General features: G+C 41.5%; 1 protein-coding gene across 1 annotated transcript in view; it reads right to left on the reverse strand.

The window, feature by feature from the left end:
• Nucleotides 1–24,037, reverse strand: part of ALDH1A2 (aldehyde dehydrogenase 1 family member A2) — a 57,275-nt gene extending 33,238 nt beyond the window's left edge. The window contains exon 1 of the mRNA XM_074601591.1: nucleotides 23,502–24,037. Within this exon, the coding sequence (XP_074457692.1) occupies nucleotides 23,502–23,618 (117 nt within the window). The 5' untranslated portion in view covers nucleotides 23,619–24,037. The remainder of the gene's footprint in view (nucleotides 1–23,501) is intronic.
• Nucleotides 24,038–24,636: the final 599 nt, after the last annotated feature.

The following is a 24,636-nucleotide window of genomic DNA, read 5'->3' on the forward strand; positions in this document are numbered from 1 at the left end:
ACTGGTAGCTGTCTACATGCCAGTTATTTTCTACTGAATGACTTTCAAGAACAGGATGCAATTATTTATTAGCAAATATGAAATAAGTCACTCTAGGAAAATGACTGAGTGAAAGGTTTTCCAGGTATTCAGACTCTTCCTGTCCTTGAAATCTTTCTAAGAACTTCCTTGTTCAAAAAGTGCAGGCACCACAGGGTTTCCTTGGAGTTCAGGTATCAATGTGCTTTCACTGTATTCCCTGAAATACAAGTTTAAACGTCTAAGGGGAGGTTCTGGCCTCATTGAATTTTACCACTGACTTCATTGGAGGTAGTTCACCCTTAGCTAGAAGGAATGTTCACCCCCCTTCTTTGCATGAGGGGTTGTGTTTATAGAGACAGGGACCTTTCTCTGGGTAAAGCAAAGCCAAGCCCCATACCCCTCACAGATCCTGCGACTGTGAATGAGTAGAAAGCCGAGGGACCCTTTGAAAGATTCAGGAGTCTCAGTTCCAGAGATACTCAGGTGGTAGAAACTGACCTATCTTTTTCGATCATGGCTGCGGAACAAGAATACAGTATCAGTCCAGTTTCCTCACAGAACCACCACAGATGCTGAGACAAAAACCTGTCCCACTGGTGAGGCGACGAAACATCACAAAACAACTTGCCCAGAGTAGTCCTTTGCTACCTCTTTCATCTTGCACTTTCTGCGGTCTCACAGCCATGCCATAAAGAAGCTGTTACCTTTGTACATGGCTTGGGTCGGCCAGGTGAGCTCAGGGAGAAAATGGAAGACAGTTCATATATAAGGACTTTGCTTAAACAGTGTCACATTGCTGGTTCCTTTTTTGTTTGTTTTCTTTATAGCAAAGTTTGATGTGGCAAAACCAGGACAAAAAAAATTACATGTTTTTTCATGTGGAAATGAATGGAATGTAATACCTGTCTTTTCTAGTCAAATAATAGTATGATATTATTTACATCGGCTGCTGATTTTTTAGGCTTGGAATAGTACAATGAGGATAGCCACACCAGCCTGCCAACTAAATAGTTTAAACTTATTCTAACTTAAATGTTTACAACTTGGCTGATGGCCAAAAAAAAGCATCAGCATCAAAATGCGGAGTGTTTAAGGAAAGAGGAACACCAAAGCTCTAACATATCTGTAAGGGAGGAAGGAAAGAAGTAGAGAGCTAGTCATAAATTGATGAGAAGAAACTGAGTTGGGAAAAAAAACCACAACACTATTCTAGCAAAAAAAGCAGCCAGGAGAAAATACAGTCAGAGCGCTCAAGAGGAACATTGGCAACACCAAAAGATATAAAGTGTCTGTAAAAGAAATGAACATGGTGAGGATGTCATTGTGCCTGTGCATTTTAAAGAAAGTAAGGAAGGTGCACACTCATATTTACATATGACAGCAAAGATGCATCTATAGCATCTTCTGTTACCAGACATGATCTTGCTCATTCTCCAAGCCAAATGGAAGTCATGTTCTCAGCAGGGCTTATTAGCTCAGGCTCAGTGCCACACTAACTGCAGTGACACAGCTTCTGGTTCAGAGCTGACTCAGGACATGGGCAGAAGGAACCCGTGGCTGCCTGGAGAAGACCCCGCTGATGTAACAACTGTGTACAGAAACCAACAATTACATGTGCTTTTGCTTTATGGGTGTGTTTCTGTTGTGTTTCCTCATCTTCCCTGTGCCTCTAGCCTCAGCCACTTTGTTGTGTGCCCTTCCATCCATTTCAGAGTCCGTCCTTGCTTTACTTTCCCCTCCTTTTTGTTTTGGTTTTCAGAGGTAGCTGAACCCGGGACCTACCGCAACATTACCAATCTATCGCTTTCTTTGCACAATGTCTGTCTCTTGAACCTGTTCATGTCCGTGGCCTGTCAGCTTCTCAGACTGTGGGTGGTGTTTCCTGCTCAGTGATTACACTGCTTTGCAAACCAAAGTATTGGTTCCCAACAGGACATTTTGGAGGTAACTCAGCCAAAATAAGATAATGAAAGAATCACCAGTATGATCTCTAGTGACTAACACCACAAGCTGAAATCCTCCGGTGTATCATTGTCACTTTTTAGACTGTAAGTGAAACAAAGAAACTCTGAGATCTGTGACCTGTGTGGAAGAAGGATTTCCCTCTCACCCTTTCCATTGAGCTCTGCGGCGTTAACTCCATGCCCAAAGTACGTGGGGGTGTGCTGAGGAGGGAGGGGAAGGGAGGAAAGCTTGCAGCTTCAGGAACAGATGGCCAAAAGAAATGTAAGGATGTTTGTTTAAGGTTACAGTATGTACATAAACACATAGGTTCCTCGCGTGATCTGTCTTGAAAGAATAAAACAGCTTGGTTGAGTACAAGAACCTGAGAAGCGGAGGCAACCACAGTTCAGTACGCTTCCCTTACAGAAGTGGTCTGTTCTTTTTTAAAAAGATTAAAATTGTTAACTACATTCTGCTGGGATGAACACCTATCATCAGGTTTGCTAGTACACAGGACACATATTTGTTCTTAAAATACGTTTCACCATAGGAACAAGAAATAGTGCCCTGGAATTACTAAAGATTGTTGCAATTCAAGTTAACTGGAACTATCAGGTGTATTGTTTTATTGAATGCTCCATTTATCCCACAGATTTAGAAAAAGAACGGTAATAGCAAATATTTCAGATAGTACATGGGAAGGATCTATTTGGCATAAAGCTAGAGTTGAAGGCAAGAGAAATTGCTACCGTTAATGGTTAATGTTAGTTTCTTCCTGTTCCACTTTCTATAAACAAGATATTGCCTATACAAGCTCATTACTGTAAACTGAGCACATTTAAATTGGCAGTAAAATCAGAGTATTTACTCTAGTGCACAAATAAAGTACCTAGTCCCATGTTTTGGAACAGTTTCAAGTCTTGAAATCCAGCAGCTGGCGGCTTTACAAGCAAAACCTTACACTTAAATAATTCACTTTTGAAAGTTTTAGGTGTTCTGTGTCAGGTAGTACCATTCAGCAGATATTCCTACCACCAAGACGCAAATTCTTTTGCAGTAAATTTGCATTCACGGGGGCTTTTATAACTCTTCCAGCATTACTGACTCCAATGGCTGTTGATTAAATGTATATATCCTGTACATTTAATCTGACTTTCATTATGGCCACTTCGTAAAAATGCCATGAAATGGACAAGCGATGACACATTGCAAGAACAAGGAATCCCTGCAAAGCCTCAAATTGGGTTTTTTTTCTGCCTTATTTATAGTGACCATGGTAAAGGCTAACTCTAAATCAGGGAGAATATTTGACAGCAAATGTTCCTATCTATGGATTATATATAACCCATCCTAAACACCAGATGAAAAAGGGGTAACCCGAGAAAAAAGAAGGGCTTGCTTCCATGTAAATCATGCTACAAATTGGACAACACCCAGTGAGTTCATTGTTCAACCTCAATTGTGAAGGCTATTCACATTTACTATTCCCCTGGAATCAATGTTAATTAAGGCTGACTGGGGCTATAAATCAGCCTTTGGTTTTTACAACTTAATTCAGCATTAAGCATATATATGTAAATAAAAGGTAACTGATTAACCACTTGAGTTTTCCAGGAGTTACTGAGGTAATTTGTTTTTGTTTGAGTCCTAGTGTTACCTTTTGTGATTTGCAGTAAGGAAAAGAAGAAGTATATAGTATGTCATGTATTTGCTATGCGGTATTGTGAGTACTTAAATAATCTGGCCTGTTGCGTGCTCTCAACAAAACTGTGCCAAAATGGAAAGGGAAGAAAGGAACACTTGAAAAATTTTGGAACACATGAACATTTAGTTTGCCATCTACTCTCAGTAGAGCCAGTAACTGCAGTAATGTCAGAGCAGGAAGAGAAACGGCAAACCTTTCCCTTTTACTTAGGTGTCCCTGTCAGTTCAGTGATTTGGCCAAGAACAAACCCAACTGGCAAAACAGACAATGCCTCCTGTTAAGTGCGGGGTCTGCCTGTAGTTGATGTACAATGGTCTAAGGAGGAAACTAAATCCTATTTGTTCCCCAGCAATGCCCCCCAAGGCAACATGCAGCACAAGGCAGCAGCCGAGGGAGCGGGTGGGTGAGGTGTGCATGTGCGTGGGATGGGGACGTTTCAGACAGGCCTTACAGTGTAATAGGTGCGGTCAGAAGCTCCCAGTTGCCCCTGTGAATGTGCCCTTGAAGTGTCATCATTCTCATGAGATCCCATCGTAAAGGTCTCTTGATAATTTCTGTTCCTTTCCAAGTGAAAGATGAAGACGGCATGGCGTTTCCCTAAAAGAACAGGCACATCCCTCCTTGTACTGGGAATAAAGTCTTCCTCACACACACATGTTCTGATGGAACTTTTGATGGACAGTTGCAAGATAATGGTGCCACCACATATTTTCGAGGTTCAAATTCTGCCCATGGTAAATTACATACAGCCTCTGTTGACAGAGTTCCATAGGACTAATCAAGGAAGCACCCTGACCCATCCTACATCCACATAACTCTTCCGAGCCTTTGTGATACCATATCAAACAAAAAAAAGGTAAACAAAGAAAAAGTAAAATTCAAAGTTACCATGTAAAAATTGAAGTTACTTTGAGACTCTGCTGACATGTAGTCGGAAGGAAATTATATATTGCATTTTGCGTAAGACCTGCGTTTCAAGAGCATTATGCACTGAGTTCAGTAGTATTTTTGGATGCTCATCAGTGTTGAAATCAAGCCAAGAGTAAATGTTTTTAGCATAAAGTGAAGCAAATTAAGCTTTGCAAATAAACAACTACAATATCTTGTTTAAGTAGCCATCTGTCCCAGTTGGCTTACTAATAATTAGCAACTTAATGTTCATTTCAAACCATGCAGGTAATTGGAGTGGTAAGTATTCAATGAGAAAGGGATGTGTACAAACCAGGCTGAACAATCTCATCTGCAATGCAGTAGCAGCAAAATTTAGAGCAGGGAGAAAATGGGTAGGATCTTGTGTTTTCGTCACTATTTACCACTGAGGAAGTACACAACAACTATCTTTGTGGGGGTGTGTATAAATATAATTAATTAAAATGCAGCACAGAACTAATACCTCCTTTGCATCTCTTAGTTGAATGAGATTTGGTTTCATGGCACTACAGAGTCATTCTGATGTTCGCCCAGGGACTAGCCCTGGATTTGGAAAATGGAACCGATTTTTAAATTCACGGGGGAGTCCTGCATGCTCACTGCCTCTCTTTTTTGTATTGCCTTCCCTGAAAACATAGAGAAAAAAAGTAATTTGGGCTCCTTTAATTCATAAGAGTAATCAACACAGGTGGCAACAATGTAACTTTTCATTTCCTTTCTTGAAAATGTTCTCAAATGATGTGCGAGTGAAATGATGATCTACATTCTTAATTCGATATTGCTTAGTGATGATGTCATCAGACATTTTCTTCAGGCTCCCCAGCTGTATAAGTAAGAACTTTGGCCAGTGGACAGACAGTGGCCTAGCATTCAGCTCTTTGGAAGTGGAATTATTTTCCCATGGATTTAATAAACAATGTTTTTGTGCTGTTGCAGCTCCAGAAATGTTTTTTTGGTACAGGAAGAGGATTTTAACATCCAAATAATAATGGCTTCCCACAGGAGATATGGTTCTGGATGAATGGAGGAAGGAATGGGAATTTCCTAACTCAATTGATTTAGTAGCTGGTTATAGTTTCATTCCATCAAAGATCTTTTTTTCATATGTGACTTTCTCCTTAGAGAGCCTTTGACGTGAAGTCTGCAAGGATGGGGGAGGGGGCATCGGATGCCAAAAAGTACTTTATAAAAGAATCACAGCTGTTCAGCCCTTAGCATCTTCTCATAGCTGCAGGCATTAAGAAATACATAATGGCACCTTTTTTTTGTGGGGGGGGCAACATACAGCAATTTTAGAGGCATGCAAAAAATCCAGCAGCAGCATTTCCCTTGGTAAATACTGCATAACATCACAAATACTGGGCACCTGTGCCTCAGTCTGGTCAGGAAATTTCATATCCTTTCCTATCTCAGCAACTTCATTTCCTCTCCTTTGGAAACATTTCAAGAGTCCTAACGATTAGTACAATTGCAAGGGAATGAAGTAGAAGGAATTGCCCATCAGAGGTGCAGCTTGTTTATTTTCTCAAGCTTTGTTTTCCTTCACTTTTATGGCTGTCTTGATAGAATAAATCTCTCCCATTCTAGGCAGAGCGTGTTGCGGTGCACTCCTGGGAGTGACTGAAAACCCAACAGCTGGCTACGGGATCCGCAACAACCTGGTTTATAAGTAGGCAGCAGGAAAGCAAAAGTCAACGCCAGCAGACCGACTGCTGACTAGCCAGCAATTGATCAGCAGTGTCCTTTTATTTTATTTTGAAGAAGGGGATTGGTCAGGTGAACAGCAAGAGTCGCTGGTCCTTGCTGGCAGTTTGCAAATCATGAGTAACGGGCCCCAGACTTCGAGGCCAACCTCCCCAAGCAGGCTCAGTGCAGCATCCGCTGCTGAAGGCAATCCACAATGGAGCCTTTCCTTGGGCAGCGCCGGTGGCTGCATCGCTTTCAAATGACACACCAACTGAAGTCAAGGCAGGCTGGCTTGAGCATACAAACAGAACCGGTTATCATGTTGGTCATTAGAGTTATCAGAGAGTAACATTAGTCCTGCAGAAGTTACCCAGATTTGGGTTCTTGTAGTGAGATGACTTTCAACTGTGGAGGAACTGTAATTGTTTAAAGAAGAGTAACAGTGAACTGTACACGAGAAGCACTGAACATTGCACTAAATTTAATTCATCGCTGGTTTTCAAACATTAGAGGTACAATCCCACCCACAGTAAAATAAAAGGAAAAACCCAACTGGTTTCAGTGGGAGCTGAATCAGGCCCCAGTTGATGAAGAGGAAGCAATGGCAACAGTCTCCAGAGGGATGTTTGTGCTGGGAGACAAAACTGTTTCACTGAAAACTTGACACCTGCTCTAGAGCCTTGAGGGCCAGAGAAAACTAGAACATTTTGATTTTTATTTTTCTTCTTCTTTACTGCTGGGTTGTCCTGCCGCCTTCCCTCTCCTTATCTCACACCACCCCACACCCCCCCCCAAAAAAAAATTAAAAGGAAGAAGAGCTCTTTTTTAAAGCAGTGTGTGTTTTGGGGTGTTTGGGCAGGAGGGGTTAAAGTCATTTGGACCTCAGAGCCAGCAGGATAATGTCATGGCTTTTAGACACAGACTGCCATAAATGGGGGTTTTCTTCAGACACTCAAGTGTGAAGGTTCACTCAACGAATCTCAAGTCCAAACTTCAGAGTGTACTGAGAGGGTTGGCGAATTTGAAATATTTACAAACATACTACAGCAGGAAGATTAAAAAAGTGTAATCAAAAAGAAAATGCACAAAAAGTGAATGGGGCTGCTCTGGTTTCGCTGTCAGCGCAGCAGTATGTCAAAATCTAGTAGAATAATGTTTACGCAACCCGAGTCCTGTGCCAAGGGTACATGTCTGGATGGGAAGGCCAGAGTGTTCAGCCTCTCTGGATGTAACTTCCAAGTAGCAAGGCCTGAGCCAAGCTTACTGAAACCAAAAACAGTCCTTGACATCACTGGACTTTGGAGCAGAAGCCAAGTATTTAAAATAGGTGAATACATCAAGGTCTCAGTGACATTTCAGCCTGTATAAATGAAGTCAGACTTCAGCGTGGCAGACATAAGCTGGAGGAGGATTCATGTGAGCTAGCACCCAATGGTGGCACCTACTGCAGAAGCTCAGGCTCTTTCCAGTCCCCGTGGGGTGGGAGGAGAGGCAGAAGCACTCCCTGCGGGCAGTACCCGCCACCTCAGTCACCCCCTGTAAGGGATGGTCTCTCCAGTGGCTGTTGTTTGGGTGCTTAAAGGTAGATGTGGTGAGTCCCCCGCTGAGGCAGCTCACAGCATGGGTCTGGGGAACGGCACTCTAGGGAATGGGTGTGACCAGGAGGAGAAACTGGGGGAATCCAGGTTCTCTGGGCAGCAAATGGAATCGGAGAAAGGGCTTGAAGCCTCCTGTCAGTCTGCTGTGAAAGTGGAATGTAACATGATTTTTTTCTCCCCTATGTCCCAAATCCCTCACACCAAATGTTTGACCTGCCTGTCTTCCTGTCTTAATTAGTCTTCTGTCTTTCTGGGGGCTGGGTCTGTTCTTTTGCAAATGGCAGCACATCAGACAGGGCAAACCTGTCATGTTTATTTTCTAAGCTGTAGGGGGCACCCATTTGAAAAAACTCCCAGCTTATCTAAACGTTTTTGTTTGTATGATTTTGAATTAGGAAGTTTGAGCAATTAGTTAAGAAGATTAAATAAGTCTTAACAACATGCAGTAGCATGCTTACTTTCCTCCCCCCCCAGGTATTTCCTGCACAAAACCCAGGCTGCCAAACTGTGATGATACTTTTTTCTATTTTAGTTTCTCACTGTGCCACATGCTGATATAGCGTCCGTTATTCCAATTCAGTCTCGTTAAAGGGATTATTTTGCGCCTGGTTGCTCAAGAAAATTAATCTAAAGAGAAGAAACTTAGATTGTGTTTTCTGTTGAACTATACCCACCACAAACATTTTATTCCTTTTGGCTGCCTTATTAAACCTGTGGGAAGAAACTTTACTTACAGCACATAAAGGCTTCCTCAAAGTAATTTCTGCCTTTTTTTTTTTTCAGTTAATGAAGAATTTATCTGCTGTTAGTAGCACAATACAGCAGCAATAACACTTTCCCATAGCTCAGGTAATATTTCATGTATTCCTAAGAAACCAAGCTCCTAAGGCTTTACTTATCCTTTCACTTGTGGAGCTCTCTAATTGCTGGAGAAGAACATTCACTCTCTTGCTTAGCACTGCAATAAAATACTGTTTCTGAAGCCAGGATGACTAAAAAATTAAGTATGCTCTACATTTCCACTAATAACAAAGAAAAGTCATCACTCAATGATTTGGGTAAGGATGGCAGTGGTTTTTGTGGAGTATGATCCTTGATGTCACTTACTGCAACTTAAAAATTAAATAATGAAAGATTCCTAAAAATCCATTAAATCAGGAGGTGAGAGGAGGGAGTATTTGTTTACAGAATCAATTGTTGGGCTTTCTCTGGGCTTTAATGAAGTTGTGCCTATTAAGAACTTGATCCTGGAAACCCTTCCACAAGCACTCATTTGAAACGGTGGGAGTGAGGAGGGGTTTGTACAAACAAGACTAGTATTAGACTGTGCAGTTTTCCTGTGTTTTGCATCCTTTGTGCATTGCAAGTCTTGTGTGCTCATTATGCGTGATGTAAAACAGCGTGGTCCATTTATTTGTGCATGGGAAACATGTTCTGCCATTTAAAAGAATCTAGCAGATCATCACTTGTAGGTAACTGCCATTTTAAATGTTCATCAGCAAAGAACAAGTTCTTACTTAGAAATTAGCGATGCTGCATAAATAAATACTCCTACTAGGATTTCAAACACTACAGGCAACACAGAAAAATACAATGGGCAAATTTATTTTGACTTAAAAGCTCCGTCTGAGAAAATTACCTTATAACTACACATGAGAAATTGCTGGAATGTCAACTTCATTTGCAGTGGCCCCTTATGGCCTGATCACCCCTCCCTGGCACGATAAATCACTGGCAAGATCCTTACCTTAACACGTTTGATCTCAGCTCAGCAAGACTTGGTTTTGATGTGAAGAACTCCAGATCTGTTAGGTCAGAGACAAATAGCAGAGCCACTGACCTGCAAAGTGCTAACTCTATATTAGACCCAAGTGAGCAGCCATAAGCTCCTGGAAAGTTTGCCTTCACTTCTACTTTGCATCCTGAATATTTTCAGATATTACTGGTAGCGTGTTTTGCTAAATGGTGCCGGTGACATTTCCTTTCATGTCATTCTGCTCGTACAGAACCCACAAAAAATCAAACAAACAAATAAGCACGCAGTATGAGAAGCATTATCTTGGATAAACTATTAGAATTATCTGCATTTTAGGGCAACATGAAATAAAATTCAGTATTTATCAACTTATTTCATTTACATAAATGGCTTGCACTGGCCCCTTTCTACCTAGACCATACTTACTAATATCATAAATAATGATATTCACCAGTACCCTCATTAAGGTGGTTGAAAGCGTCTTAGGTACGTATCTGTACTTACACAAATTCAAACTACTCCTAAAAAAAAAGAAAAAAAATCCAGCTTGTGACATTTGCTTTTGAAGTCTGGACTTTCACAAAGACCAGTTTTGTGACCACTCAGTTTTGCGGCCTTGGTTTGAAACTATTCCTTATTGTCCTGGTTAAACAGTCACTTATCTCTACGATAGTAAGCAGGAGTGTTAGTCTACCAGAAAATTGGATGTTCTTAATGGGCTTTGGGGGAGAATAGCTTTGCATCATCAGCATTAAGTTAAATCACATTAAGTACCCACTTACAACATAGGGATTACCACTTATGACATCTTTGGTGAAAGCCTTTAAAACAAATTGTTGTGTTTGTTAGAAGAAGCTGTGAGATAACAATTCCCAGAAGTCTGATTTATAAACCCTTTTTGCTCTTCAAGAGGATGCAAAGGAACCCAACACCTCTCATTCAATGCTGCAATGAAATCTCTCAGGATGGAAATTCTTTTCAATAAGAAGTCCTGGGAAATACCGATTTATTTACTTTAGAATAGTCTTCTGGAGGGAAGAAACCTTTAGCTACATTCCCTTTCCTCAGAGTTCAGTTCTGATTTCTCCTCCAGTTCTTTCTGTTGATAAGCCATTGACTTTACACATACAAAACTCAAACAGATCATCCTGCTTTTTAGTATTCATAAGGCTGATTGGGGAGAACTGGGCTTAAGCTGTCAAAGTGCCCTGCTGTGCTTGGATACCTGACAAATTTACACCCCAAAGTACACTGTGGTGCTAAGACTGAAATTGGATGTGAAGCATTCTTGTAAGAGCCGATTACAGTCCCAAGCAAATAAAACACTTCAGGGTATAGCAAATAATGCCAATATTTAAGAGAGTTTAACATTTTTATATGTGACTGGCAAGCTATTCTGTATAGAGATGTAGGCCTGCATGAAAAATGAGCTCTTCTATTTACCTTTAAATAGCAGCAGACTAATAACTTTGAGTGTGTAAATTAAAAACATGACCCTCACCTTTTGCCAAACATGCCGCATTAAAAAAAAGGGACTAGGGCAAAACCAAAACCTAACTATGCAGAGATTTCCTTAAATGAGCAAAGTAGGTTGTAAGTCTCGTCAATAAAAAGCCTTCCTTAAAAACAAACGTTCATATATGCAGTCCTGAAATTTTTTTTTCCCCCCATTTCCTTTAAAATTCATGTTTCTCTTCCCCTTTCTAACCAAATTCCCTTTTTCTCTGCTGGAACCCCTTGTAATGATACCAGAATGTGGGCAAACCTCATTAGTCTCCCTGCTGTTTACAAGACAGGATTTATGCTCAGTGTAGTGAACACAATGACACATGATCACTAAATGGCTAAAACCACCATCAAGACTTTAATCTGAGAAATTTTTCACCCAGACAGTGCAAATGCTATTGGCATGTAAAGGTATGAGAAACAGCATTAATTAAAGTGAACGTACGTCAGCCAATGCCCAGCTTTCTGCAAGGAGCACACCAATAACTAGCCGTTTGTGAAGGTTAATTTCATGCAACCTTTAGCAGTTATCTGGTACAAGGTATATCGCCAATTCAATCCATTAAGTAATAACTAAATTCTCATGGTACCTAGCTGAAGTCAAATGTTGTTATTCCAGGGTCACTGCTTTTAGTCTCCCTGAAGACCATTTAGGCAAACAGCTGGAAGAGCTGACTACAAAGGTTCTCAGTCACAGGGAGCCACTCTAGGAAAGCAGGTAAAGGCTTCTAACCAGGAAATAAGTTATCAAGGATTTGTCCTGCTGCTCCCTCAAGGACAGAAATGAACTGAGACAGAAAGCAAGAGCATGAACACATTTGTGTTCCTGCTAGAATCCAAACATTAAAAGCAAATGTCTTAGCTGATGGGAGAAAGAGCTGTGCTGCACCAGCGGCTGGGATGTTCTGCACTGGGCTGGGTTGTCATCTTAATAGCAGGGCCTTCCTTCTCTCTCCATGTTGGAGCACCTCACTAAAACAAAACCTTTGAAAAGTGAATAGCAACAATACCAGAGACAACAACCTGGGCTTCCAGTACTGTCACTGCATCGCACCAATGGAAATATTCCTCCTCCTAACAGAGAAGCACAGAGAGGAGCAACACTGCAAGCTCCAGCTTCATTTGAACTCGTTACGCAGCTCTTCCAGCAAGGAGGGCACTGCCTCCCAGACAACGCTCAAGGCAATAACAGCGACAACTCCTGATAAAGTGAAACAGAAAGAGAGCAAAGAAAGGGGTCTTTTCGTCTATGCTGTGTGTGCATGTATAGGTGAGTGCACAGAAAAGTGTGCAATTAATACCAAACAGAATTGTAGACGTACATCCACAGGTAAACACTGGCTCTGAAGTTCATCTGCATTTCCATTTCCCAGAATAGTACGTACAGAAAAAGAGGTTTTATCTTCTAGTAGTCTGGCTGGTTTAGCAAGAGATCCTGCCTCTGACACTGACCCACTGTCTGAGTTAGTCATGGTTACACTCCCACAAATTTAAACTCCCCCATCTGTGAAGGAGCCTTGTCACCAGTTTTACAGTGAGACTGAATCAATTAATGCTTTCTAAAAGCTTTGATGGAAGGAGCAGAATATTAACACTTGCAGTTGAGTGATGCTAGCTAAAAGTGTCTTAGTAATATAAAGAATGGATTTTAAAACGACTATCAAAGGCCTGGATCACCAAGGCTAGGTCATCATCAGCACAGCTAACCCATTTAGTGTTAGTCTTGTGTCGGGATTTCAGGTGGACAAGTGAAGAAGCAGAGCTTGATTCTCACCTCTCAGGTAAACAGCATCCCAGAGACACCACAAAAGACAGAAGAGGCCGTTAAGTAGCTGTGGTACAAAAGGTGTGATAAGGGCAAAAAGAGGAAGACCAACAAAAAACCATCAAGCACTGATGGAAAAGGGGGTGAAGGCTTAGCCAGATGTCCTGAAAAACACGTGTGCATTTTCTCAAGGTCCATGCAGGCCATTCCGGTACAGGACTGCTGCGACCACATGTCACAACTGAAAAAACTGGAGAGAATAAAATAAACGCCTTGATTTGGAAAGACAGGTAGCAATTTCTTGGTAGTTTCTAACTGCTCAAGAGTAAGCTTAAAGTATTTCTGTTACAGCTGAAAAAAACCCACGTAAGCAAATGTAAAATGCGTATGTTAAGCTATACTGGTAAGTTTTGAAAATACTCAGTGCTTTGGGACAGTGCTTTTATGCCTGGATGCAAACAACATTTAAAATGAAAAATGTTTCAAACAACAAAATTAAGTGTTTCCTTAAAAAAATATTTAAAAATCCATGTATCCAACTGGCAGTTACATAAATGCCTTCTCAAATCAATTTGACAGTGCAAAGAAGTATTAAAGCCAGTTTAAACCTAATTTCTATTTTAAGGACATTTTACACTTGCAGAGTGGTAAATGAGAATGAGGTGCAATGCCATGGGAAGTGCTTTAGTGGTTGAGCTGAAAAAACTTTACAGGGTTTTTCAACTAACTACATCACAATTTTCATCTAGGTCATCTTAGAGTTAGGAAATAAAAGCGCAAGTGCCTATAAACCAGCGTAAGAAATCTAAGTATGAAAATGGGTGACCTGCACTGTATCACAGAGAGGAAAAAGACGAGCATTTTTGGAGCATAAGGGGATGAGGATTATCAGAGGCATACCACGATCTCTAGGTATAAGCTAGGCAGGGAGGACGAGTCAGGCTGCAGAGAGGGGGAGCAGCTCTGCGTGCAAGGATGTTTCTTGGAAGAGAAACATAACGCATAACTAGACCCACGGATATAGAGGCAGTTTAGATCAGGAAGGATAATAGCAGGAGTGAAGTACTGACTTCTGGTTAAGAGCAACTGAAGTGACATTAAAGTGGCACTGAAGTGGAAAAAGAACATGAAGGCAATAAGACGGGTGCAAAAGTAACTGCAGATGAGTTCAGTGAGGGCTGCACTGAGGTAGTCTCTAGAGAACATACAGTTTTCTGTATCCTAATCTAAACAACATTTGACATAGTCCTGTCAAGGACTAAAAATTGTGTCTGAACCCCTGAGAAACGGTTATCACATAAATAATTTCAGCTTCATTGCAGGAGAGGAACACATGAAGAAGCCCTACTCTCTGGGATACTAAACTTCAAGAAGCGATTTTTTTTTTTAAAAGAGGAAGTAAGTTAGAAACTCCCTGCTTGAAGCTAGGAAATTAAAATCCATAGAATCAGCATGGAGGCTTAAGCATGTGAAAGAGTCAAAGAAGATTTGCATTCCCAAGGCTAAAAACGGGAAGCACAAGCAAGAAAATAAATGGGGTGGCTAAGCAGGAAAATACAAGAGGAGATGTAGGCCAAAAAAAGAAACAGAGTGCTAAATTTAAAAGACTGCAAAACACAAAATGAAGATTAAAAATTGCTACTAAATATTCTCAAGAAAAATACCAAAAAGGTAACACAAATAAAACAGCCAAGAGAAGCCTAATTTTAATAAAGAAGCAAATATAGGCCTGGGGGAGAGTCAGTGGATTCCAAAACCAACCTAGCTATGAAAGGTATAAAAGGGAGACCAAAAATATTTCCAGAAGTGGCTGCTCATTTCGGGGGATCTTAATTTGGCTATACCAAAGAAGATGATACTTCTGGCCAAAATTTAATGTGTGTTGTAGGGGCAAGGGAAGAAAAGCAAAGCCGCTAGTTTGAACACTAGAAGATGACAGGTAAAATACTTGTTCTGGGGAGTCACCTTCACTAAAACTCTAACACCAGCAATACACCAAGGATCACTGAAAGGCCATGTCCAAGACAAGGGTGCTTCAGTCCCAATCGTGCTGCAAAGAGTTGAAATGAAGTTCCTGAAAGAAATCCCCAATGCTAATTCATCTCAATTCTTCCAGGTTTCAAAAGCTGAGGCATCAGGAATTGCACAAAAGCCACTAAGCATATACCAGGGTGGTGGGGTGATGATGATGATGATGTATTAAGTGGTGCTTTTCCCACTGAAGCATGAGAACACAGTGCCACAGCACAGACTCGGAAGGAGCTTCCAGCTGGAGAGAGCATATTTCAGATGAAATGTAGGCCTGAGGTTCTGACCAGCTCATGTCACTTGAGGCCAGACTCAAGGCATGCTGACCTATTCACAAGAGGGTTAAATCAACTTTTATTTGACGGTCAAATAATACCTGTATTTAACTGAAACAGTAAATAGCTCTGCTTTGGAAATAAATCAGTTTCACTTTAGACTGAAGCCTTTACCTGCGTAAACATGTACGTTTGGAATTTCTGTAGGGAAAGGCACTTTCTGATAGTTTCTGTGTCCAAATGGAGGGATTTTGTGTAATGATTGTGAGATGACCAGAGCATGGTAAGAGAACAGTTTCTCCTGGCATCCTCTTCCCATCCGAGTTCAGCAAAGAGGCCGCAGCCTGTTCTGTACGACACTTCTTACATCTTTGTGACTTTCAAATGGATTTTTGAAGCTCACTTATTTTAAATTGGGGCATACTGGAAATTCACATGGAATTAGTATATCATTCACACAGAAAAAGTATATCTTTTCTGTAACCACACCACCTGCTGTAGACCTCTCCACAGCTGTCCCTCTGGCATCTCTTTAGATTCGGAGTTCAATTCAAAGTCTTCATTACCTATGAATCCCTCCCAGATTAAGGTCTATATACTCTAGTGGTCAGTGCGGTCCCTGTGTTTTAACCTCCAGATGAGGTCAACTGAGATTGAGCTGACCTTAAACGTTTTCACTTGGGTCACAGAATTTGATGTGGATGGTTCTCTGCTCTAAAGTATTTTCACACTTTAGTCCAACAAAGCTGGAATGTATTATGTTTCAAGTCATAAGGTAAAAATCTAGTTCACTGGGCTCTCTGGGAAAGGAACTGACTCCAAGTGAACAAGAATGAAGACCTTTTTTTCTTTTGTCAGTTGGAGACTATTTCAGCAATGCTGTTGCAGCAGCACTTTGATGTGGCTTCACGTATCATACTTCTACTAATGAACTGCACCTCTATTTAAAGCTTAGTTACACTGCGTAACTTAAAATTGCTGTGTCGCATTCATGTCACAAAGGTGGACTGCTATTAAAAGGAACAGAAAATGCTGGTCAGTAGCTGGTGGTTTTAGACAAATTCTGACATATGGAACTTGCGTTTTGGAGAAAAAGCGAGTAGGTGTACGCAGGCTGGACAGGAATTCCTCTCTTCATTTGAGTAAGCACAGAAGTAATGAATGACTGGGCCCTTAGATGGCAATAGTTTTTTAGACTTCATCTTTCTCCATATATTGCTTAGTAGTAAGTCATCACATGGCTATTTTACGCACTTATTTGTGCTGGAGTAGGGATGCCAGCACTTGTTTGAGGATTCCTCACTAGAGGACTGCACAGACGTGCAACTTCCTGAAGACTTCTTTAAACTTTTACACATCTGTGTTTATATTATATTTATATAGCTTCCTTATAATGTCATCTCTGTATAAATGCATTTTTTGTCTCATTTCTTTCAGCTGAACTTAAGTTGATGTTTTGGTTACTTGTTTCAGAGAGTGAGTTCTACTCTTTAAAAAACGAACAGATAAAAATTTGTGTTCTTTGCAAGTGGAGAGAATTAAACAATTTGCAAAAAAAAAAAAAAAAGCGAAATGTTACAGTTCGGTCTTAGGAAGGATAGCTGCAAAACTGGAAAAGAAGAAATGTGACTTTATGCAGGATCAGACTAAGAATTTATGATATAGACCACTGAACTCATCTTCTGTCATTTATCTCTGTAAACCTGGGAGATTTCTTGGGAGATAGTTAGTCAAATGAGGAGCCGAGATGAATCAGTGGATATAATTTATTTAGACTTTAAAAAGGCTTTTGATGATAAAGTCCTTAGCAAGAGGCTATTAAGGAAAGTTAGTAACCATATGGTGAAAGATAAAGTCCTGCCATGGATTAAAAAGTGGTTAAGAGATAAGATAAAAAGACTGGAAATAAATGGATAATTCTCCCTGGAAAGAGGTTAATAGCAAGGTGCCCCTTCATTACTGTGACTAGCGATCGATATCTTGGTTCACCTGCCTTTGCAGATCATTAATAGTAAGGTACATAGTTTGTAGATAAAGATATTCAGACTAATCAGAGTACTGAAGAAAATATCACTCGGGCTGAAGTTAAAAGGCATTTGGGCAACTCAAGGGTAGATGAAATTTGCCCAAGGTAGTAAACGCAAAGCAAAGCCTGTCGGAAGGGAGGGTTCAAATTACTTCTAGATGCTGATATGTTCCCAATGACTTGCAAAGTCTATGGATGGTTTATTGAAGGCAACTGCTCATGTGCACTGTAAAGAAGGGAAGACAAACGGATACAGTGGTTCCACTGCGTGGGGCTCCCAGGAACAAACTTCAAACTGGCAGAGCCCATGGAGGTCTGTGGGAAACAATTCTGCACAGACAGGGACATGGACAAGCTGATCAGAGATCATCAAGAATTTTTGGACTGTTGGGATTTTTTTATCAGAAAATGCAGATGGGAAAATCAAGACAGAAATTTAATATGGAAATGTACCAGGATTGGTGAACTTCTGTGGAAAATGTTTCTGAAGGACAGAATGGAATGGAGAATTAAAGAGGGATTATTTTTTTTTTGTCGCAATGAAAGTGTGTGTTCAAGACACATTATCCCAACTCAATAGTCCAGTAGTTAGGGTCAATGCCGAGACAGCCATAGATCTTAGATCAAATCCTTGCTCTGTCCAACATCATGAGTATTCTTACAGCAAAGACCTGAATCCTACTTTTTCCCCATGAGGGTCCTGCCCACTGGGCTATCAAGTTGGTATCTCTCAGGCCTCATAAATACTTACAAGTGAATTAGGCAACAGGAGAGAACGTGAGACTCTTTCCAAGGACAGCCAAAGGTGGATAGCATCCAACTGGGACCTGTCCACCATCAGAAAGTTGGGATCCATATTCAGGTTTCTGCTCTGTTTGCTTCAGAGCAGGGGTATGAATTTGGCTGCTCTTCTCCTCGGGAAAGCACTCTCATTATTAGTGACCACCTGGCTTTGGTGTGCAAATAAATATATGCATCTTTTGTATTGGAATACTCGAAATCGTGAACATTTTTGCAAAGATGAGAAAAACACTAATTGCATGGCTGTTGTTTTTCAGTGTATCATCTGACCTTACAGACTGGACAAAGAGAAGAAAATTTCCCTCTAACCAGCAATATAGTATTGTATAGCTTGATGCATTAATCCAATTTGCATTTTCCCTAAAGATTCAGTTTTTCCCTAAAAATTCAGCACAGTCAGAGGTCACTGCTACATGAGTGACCTACTCAGTAATACACTAGTTACCTGCAGTAGTTATCTAGTTGTTGCCAGTTTCAGCCTCGTAGTTGCTGTATTTTTAATGCTCTTGAATTAACATGGTTATAGCAGCTGTATTGGAGTAAGCAAAGGCAGGGGACTGGATATGCATTAAGACTACAATTGTTTCCTGATCCCTCATGCAAAACCTGGGCAAATTTGGTTTGTGCAGAAGACCTTAAAGGTTTGGGAGAAGAGAAAGGATACTATATTCAGGCTGTTAATTGGAAAGAAACGCATAAATAGTTGGCAATTGCTATATGGGTTGATGGATTGTAATACTAACCACAAAGTATGAACACACTAGAAGAGAATTCAAACTGTAGATTTAAACAACAGTAAATCTAAATACAGTAGATACCCTAAAACTTCATATATGATGATAGAGAGGGACATATCTAGTGTCAGCATCAGATGCTGAAGTGCTCCACAAATGGGAAAAATAGCTTTTCTCTTTGTCTGCTCTTCACACAAACATCTCTAATTTTCTCTGCCCCATCTTTTGTAAGTGGACAGCGCTCACTGAGCTGACCCGAAAGGCTAGCTGATTTCTTCTGCTATCAGTCACTGAATCTGCCTTCAAGAGACACTGAAGTAGTGAGCTCATTCAGGGAAAAACAGGTGGGAAATAGCAGGTATTCATCACTTACCTGAGTTTTGCCAAAGCTTGTCTTCAGTTCAAAAAATGACAAAGATTCTACATATTATTGTAAATAAAATAGATTTCCTGCCTCCTGTCTTAATGTCAGTCTAGAATTTTATCTGGAATTTTATAACAGTGTTCTGCAGCACTCATTTCTGGGCAATGCCAAGAAAGCACAATGGGTATGAAAATACAGAAACTTAGTAACAAAACACTTCAAACCCAAATGCTTATCTTATGAGAATTTGAAATATATTTGTTAGTTCCTGTCTACCCAGAAGCAGTTTGTCTACACTTAATACAAAATGCTGTATACAATTTCCTGTTGCAGTGCCGGCCAGTTTACCTGATTTTAGCCACTGATGTATGAGCAGAGGCAAACCCTTTTATACAGATTAAAAAAAATACAGTTATCAGCGAATTCACAGGATCTTACTACATTTTGTACCTCTTCACTGCCACAGCACTGTAACTTCACCCCTTTAGAGCACCTCTTTGTAAAAAGCTCTTAAAACCACAATCCTACAACTTTTCCTTATGCTAAAGTTCTTCTGCTCTTTCTCAGACTTCAACCAGTTGGCAATCAAGAAACAAAACTTAAAACATCCAGCTGGATTAGCATCCCCAATGTGATGCAAAATGAGAACATTTGTTCACTCAGTTACATGATGCAGTGACAGAGCGAGGATGGGACAGAACCCTCATTTTATACCAAACAGTCTTTTAAAGTCAACGTGACTTACTAAAACCACTACAAAAGTACTTTGTAAAGCAGATTTGATTATACTATTACACCAAAGGAAGGATAGCCACATCCTGCAGAAACACCTTTAGCCCCTCAAATGGAGATAGCAGGAGGAGAACGCTGCAAAGGGCTCAATCCATTGGGCTGATTCCACATCTACTGTCAGATACGTGGGAGACGCTCAAGCCTCAGGAGGGAGAATGGAGTTTCGCAAGAGCATGAAAGAGGGAGGCATCAATATAATACTGAGCTGAGAACCCCCTGATCACCCTCAAGAGCTATCAGGTTCTCAGAGCCATTACCTCAGGGGTGTGCTTCCTGTACGAAACACGCTAATAATGTGTCCTTACCAGACACCATTCTATGGCTTGTCTCACACGTCTGATATTTCTGGAGCAGCCCTTTCTGGGAGAGTTTCTGGCATAGAGTGGACATTTGTAGAAGTATGACTTGTTGCCAAGGAGAGGGATGGATCCCCTTCCTCCCTTAGGTATGGGCACAGCACTGCCAACATGCTCCTCACAAGCCTGAGGAGGGCTTGCTGTGCCACAGGGCTGTAGAATAACCTAATTCCAGGCAATACTGTTCTGCAGATGCAATCCCTCCCCAAATGTTAATGTTAAGAAGTAGAGAATTAAAGAGTCATCCCAATGAAAAGAGAGATAATCTTGCCTGTAGCAGTTTTACTACTTGCCAGCCACACAGAACAACTTAACCCTGTGTGCGTGAGCACTCATCTTAATGTCTGGTTCACACCCTATTCACCAATTCTTATTATGCACATCTAAAACCCTTTTCACAGGACCATGGCATGGTATTAAAAAGCTGGGAAGAATATTTCTATTTTTTTTAAGGAAGCATAGGCTGACTCCCAGTATTGAACCCACAATAGATACTGCTGCACACCTTACATAAAAAACAAGGCATCGTGTAATTTTCATCACTAATTAAATATATTTTTTCTCACCAGTGAAAAACTACATTGCCCCTGTGTGCTACATCAGGTGTACAGATCGGAAGGGCTTAACACCCAGATTTCTGCTCACTTCAGTAATATTTCAGGAGTATTTCACAAGTTTCAATAATTCTGCTAAATAATCGAATACGTGAAAATTACGTGGGCAGTATTTCTTCTCTCTGTGTTCTTGGAAGGAGCTTTCAAAGCAATTCCAAGGATAATGTGGTGTTTTAAAGATTAATGAATAATAAATTTACTTTTTTTCCGGTGCATATTACAAATCTTTAACAAATCTCATTTAGGGATTCCTGGAATTTTAACATGTTCTATCCTAAAAAAAAGGTCTGTTTCTCAATTTTAGAACTCCACAAATGGAATTCTATTGGCAAAACATACTTTTAAATTATTTCACTTAGTTTAAGTGTTCACAGGTACCTCTATTTTTCATAAAGAATTAACTCCCAAATGGTTATGATTTTACATTCAGAGAGAGCTGTAATAAAGAGCTCAGGAATTCTGTGTCCTAGTTGTGTATTTAAAATTCTCAGCTAACAAGCGGGAGAGAGGCTGCTAGGAATGCTTACAGATGTCTGATTTTACAAGGTTTGGGGTTGTTGGAGGTTTTTTTTGCTAAGTGCTTTAGTCTAATGTTATTTATTGTTTATGGAAGTTGTTTGTCATTTAAGACATGAAGTGACCACTCCCCCAAAAGAAAGAATCAAGTTACAATCCATTATTTAATTTTTGATTGTTTTTCTTTGTAATAGGTGGGAAAGTGGATCCTGGATAAAAGTCCTGCCCAAGACAAGACTCCAAGCTGAAGACTCCAATTATCTATAAATCACTTCTATTTCCTGCAGAGAAAGAGAAAAAGGAGAGAAGAGCGAGACAGACAGAAAAACAGAGGCAGAGGATATGCCAAGTGAAATATTCAATACCTGTCCTAAACCAAATAGCTCTCAAAAGCAACCAGGAATTAACCTGATATCTCAAAACTGAGCTTAGAAGAAACATGTTGCCGTTGTTTTTGGCTTAATATTGAAATAAAATAACTTTCTTTTACTTGTTCCATTAGTATAAAGCGTATAATATCTTACATATTTCTGAGATGATGGCACTCTATATTCTGAATTATTAAAGGTTACTATCCAGCTTACGTTCTCACAGACAGGAAGATATGACTGCTGATGACTTATCTTTTTCAAAGATTTTTAGAACCAACTCTCGAGTTTTAGAACAGAGAAACGCAAGGACACTTATTATGCAAACTGACTGTGATAATACTCTCAAGTATTCTCCACCAACAGAGTGTTCTTCCAACACTCCAGAAGCATATTTTACACTGAAACCAGCAATAAACAAAATTCATGCCAAGTACCATTTGCACAGTATGATTACTCCCAAAGTGTAACACCACACAACAACAAATAACTACATTCCTTATTTATTTAAACTATTTTCAAAGAAATCGCATGCAAGAAACCATATGCATCTTTTAATTTGCATATTGCAGTTTGCATTAAAATGGAATGAAATCTAAAATAGTTGACTTTCCTCTGAAACATTCTTCTAGAACATGGAATTGCTGTAACGAATTAGAGGACAAATTAGTTTTGGCACCCGCTTAAAAAAGAGAAAAGATGAAAAGCTTCTAAAGTGATGATATGGAGGAAAAAATTGCACTGCATCAGCCAAAATGAGTTTCCTATCAGCTTTAAAGCTCCTGAAGTTGTATTTCCAGTAGATAAAAATGTTATCACCTTTTTTCCAGTGCTGATGTGCTTATTTTCCTATTAAGTTACCCAGTAATTAGAAACAAAGTCTGACACATTGTAGTCTGTTTATACAATACATTTGAAACTTCTCCAACAGAAATGAAAACATTATTTAACTAGAGATACTAAAGATGCAAAGATTCAAAATATATAAACGAATTTAAAAATTCAAATTGGATTTACAAACAAATGACTGCTCTTAAAGCCCATTTTAATTGACAAAAACAATTTTGTCCCATAATACACCATAGAAAACCAGCAGAATTTTCCTACATTGACCCAATGGGTTTGTTCTTAACCCTCTCTTTATGAAAATTAGTTTTAAAGGTTAGTAAGGAAAAATAAGCTCTCTTGCAATGCTGTTCAAGGGTGTATTCAAGTATCACGGAAGTCAGCAGAGAGACCTGTTCCAGTGCTGTAACAACCTGGTAGTGTTAACAGTCCTCCAGGAATTGTAAAAGAGTCCCTTGGGCACACAGGGTAATTCAAGAAAGAAAACATTTTTATTTTCTGATTGAGATACACAGGTATGTATAGTAAGTTCATCTGAAGTACATCAAAAGCAACTGAAATGTATTTGAGAAGTACTGATTTTGCACTGAAAATAAACCCCAACAGCTCTGTAGAAAATACTACGTTTAAAGAGAAGTGGCAAAGCTAGTCCCAACAGATCTAATTTGCTTTTCTTGTATCCTGTGGTTTTTCAGATGATTACAGGGTAAAAATCTGTTTCCTTTATTGCAGATTCAAGGCAGTCTTTTAGTAGTTTTTTATCTCTACATTCAAGTTGGTTAGGGCAGAACAAAACTGATTTTAAGCAAAATCCCTCCTTTAGAGGGAAAGCCGTGAATTTCCCTGCCAGAACAAACGAACACAACTTACCTTGGTGTATTTGATTTCAAGGTTGAGAGTGGGAGAAGGCAGCAGATGCAGAGATGCCATCAGAGCTGCGGGATCTGCCTTCACCTCCCCTGGCATCTCAATTTTACTGGAAGTCATAGCCTTGAGGGGGGGGTTATAGTACCACCGAGCCCCCCGCTCTGACCTGATGTTGTGTTTTGGGTTGGTCCCCCCCCCCTCCAAAGACCAGCGCTGAAGATGTTGCTCTCCTCCGCTGTATATAGGCAGGTGTCAAGCCGGGTCTCTTCTTATTGGACATGGGGGCAGAGGCAGGGGGGCAGGTCCGTCCTACCTAGGGCGATAGCGGCACAGCGCAGCCTCCGCCGGGCCCCCCCCCGGCCCCCGCGGCCGCCGGGGATTCCCCTGCCACCCCGAGGGGGGACGGAGCTCCCGCCTGCGGGTCGCTGCCTCCCGCCCGCGGAGCGGGACGGGGGAACCCGGTCGGCGCCGGCGGGGGAGCGAGGGTCGCCGAAACTTGTGTGTATGTGTGTGTGTTCCTCGCCTCCCCCGGGCCGGGCGGGGGCCGGCGGGGAGGCGCCGCGTCCGGGACAGGACAGCCCCGGCCCCGGCTCTGCGCCGCCCCGCCCGGGGCATCCCGGGGGGAGCCCTGACAGCCCCGGGCGGAGGCCGGGGGGGGACTCGGGGGACGGCGGCATTACCTCACCGCAGCGGCCCCTCGGGGGTCGCAGGCCGAGGCGCGGTGAGGCCAGGCGAAGCCTCCGCCTCCGGGGCAGCCGCTCTGTTCCCGCTCCCCGGCCAGCCCCCGCCGCCTGCTCCGCACCTGGCGGCTGCGCTGCCGCCGCCCGTCCCCGCTCCCCCCAGGCACTCTTGCGGAGGGCCCGTCCCCGCTGCTCCCCGCACCGCCGCGCTTTTACTGTTTTGCGACAACTGACATGGAAGTGGCTGCGCGTCCCCGGCGACAGTGACGGATGCACGGACACCCCCCCCTCCACGGCCCCGGCCCTACCTGCCGCCGCGGCGGCACCATCCCCGTCCGCCTGCTGCCCCCTGCCGGCCGCGCCTCGCCGCCCGCCCCGCACCTTCGGCGACCCACAGCCTCTGCCCCGCCGCACGCCCGCCGCGGCCCCGCGCAGGATGGGCCCTTCCTCCCGCCGCT

Source organism: Larus michahellis, chromosome 9, assembly GCF_964199755.1.
Source record: "Larus michahellis chromosome 9, bLarMic1.1, whole genome shotgun sequence".
Lineage (NCBI taxonomy): Eukaryota > Metazoa > Chordata > Aves > Charadriiformes > Laridae > Larus > Larus michahellis.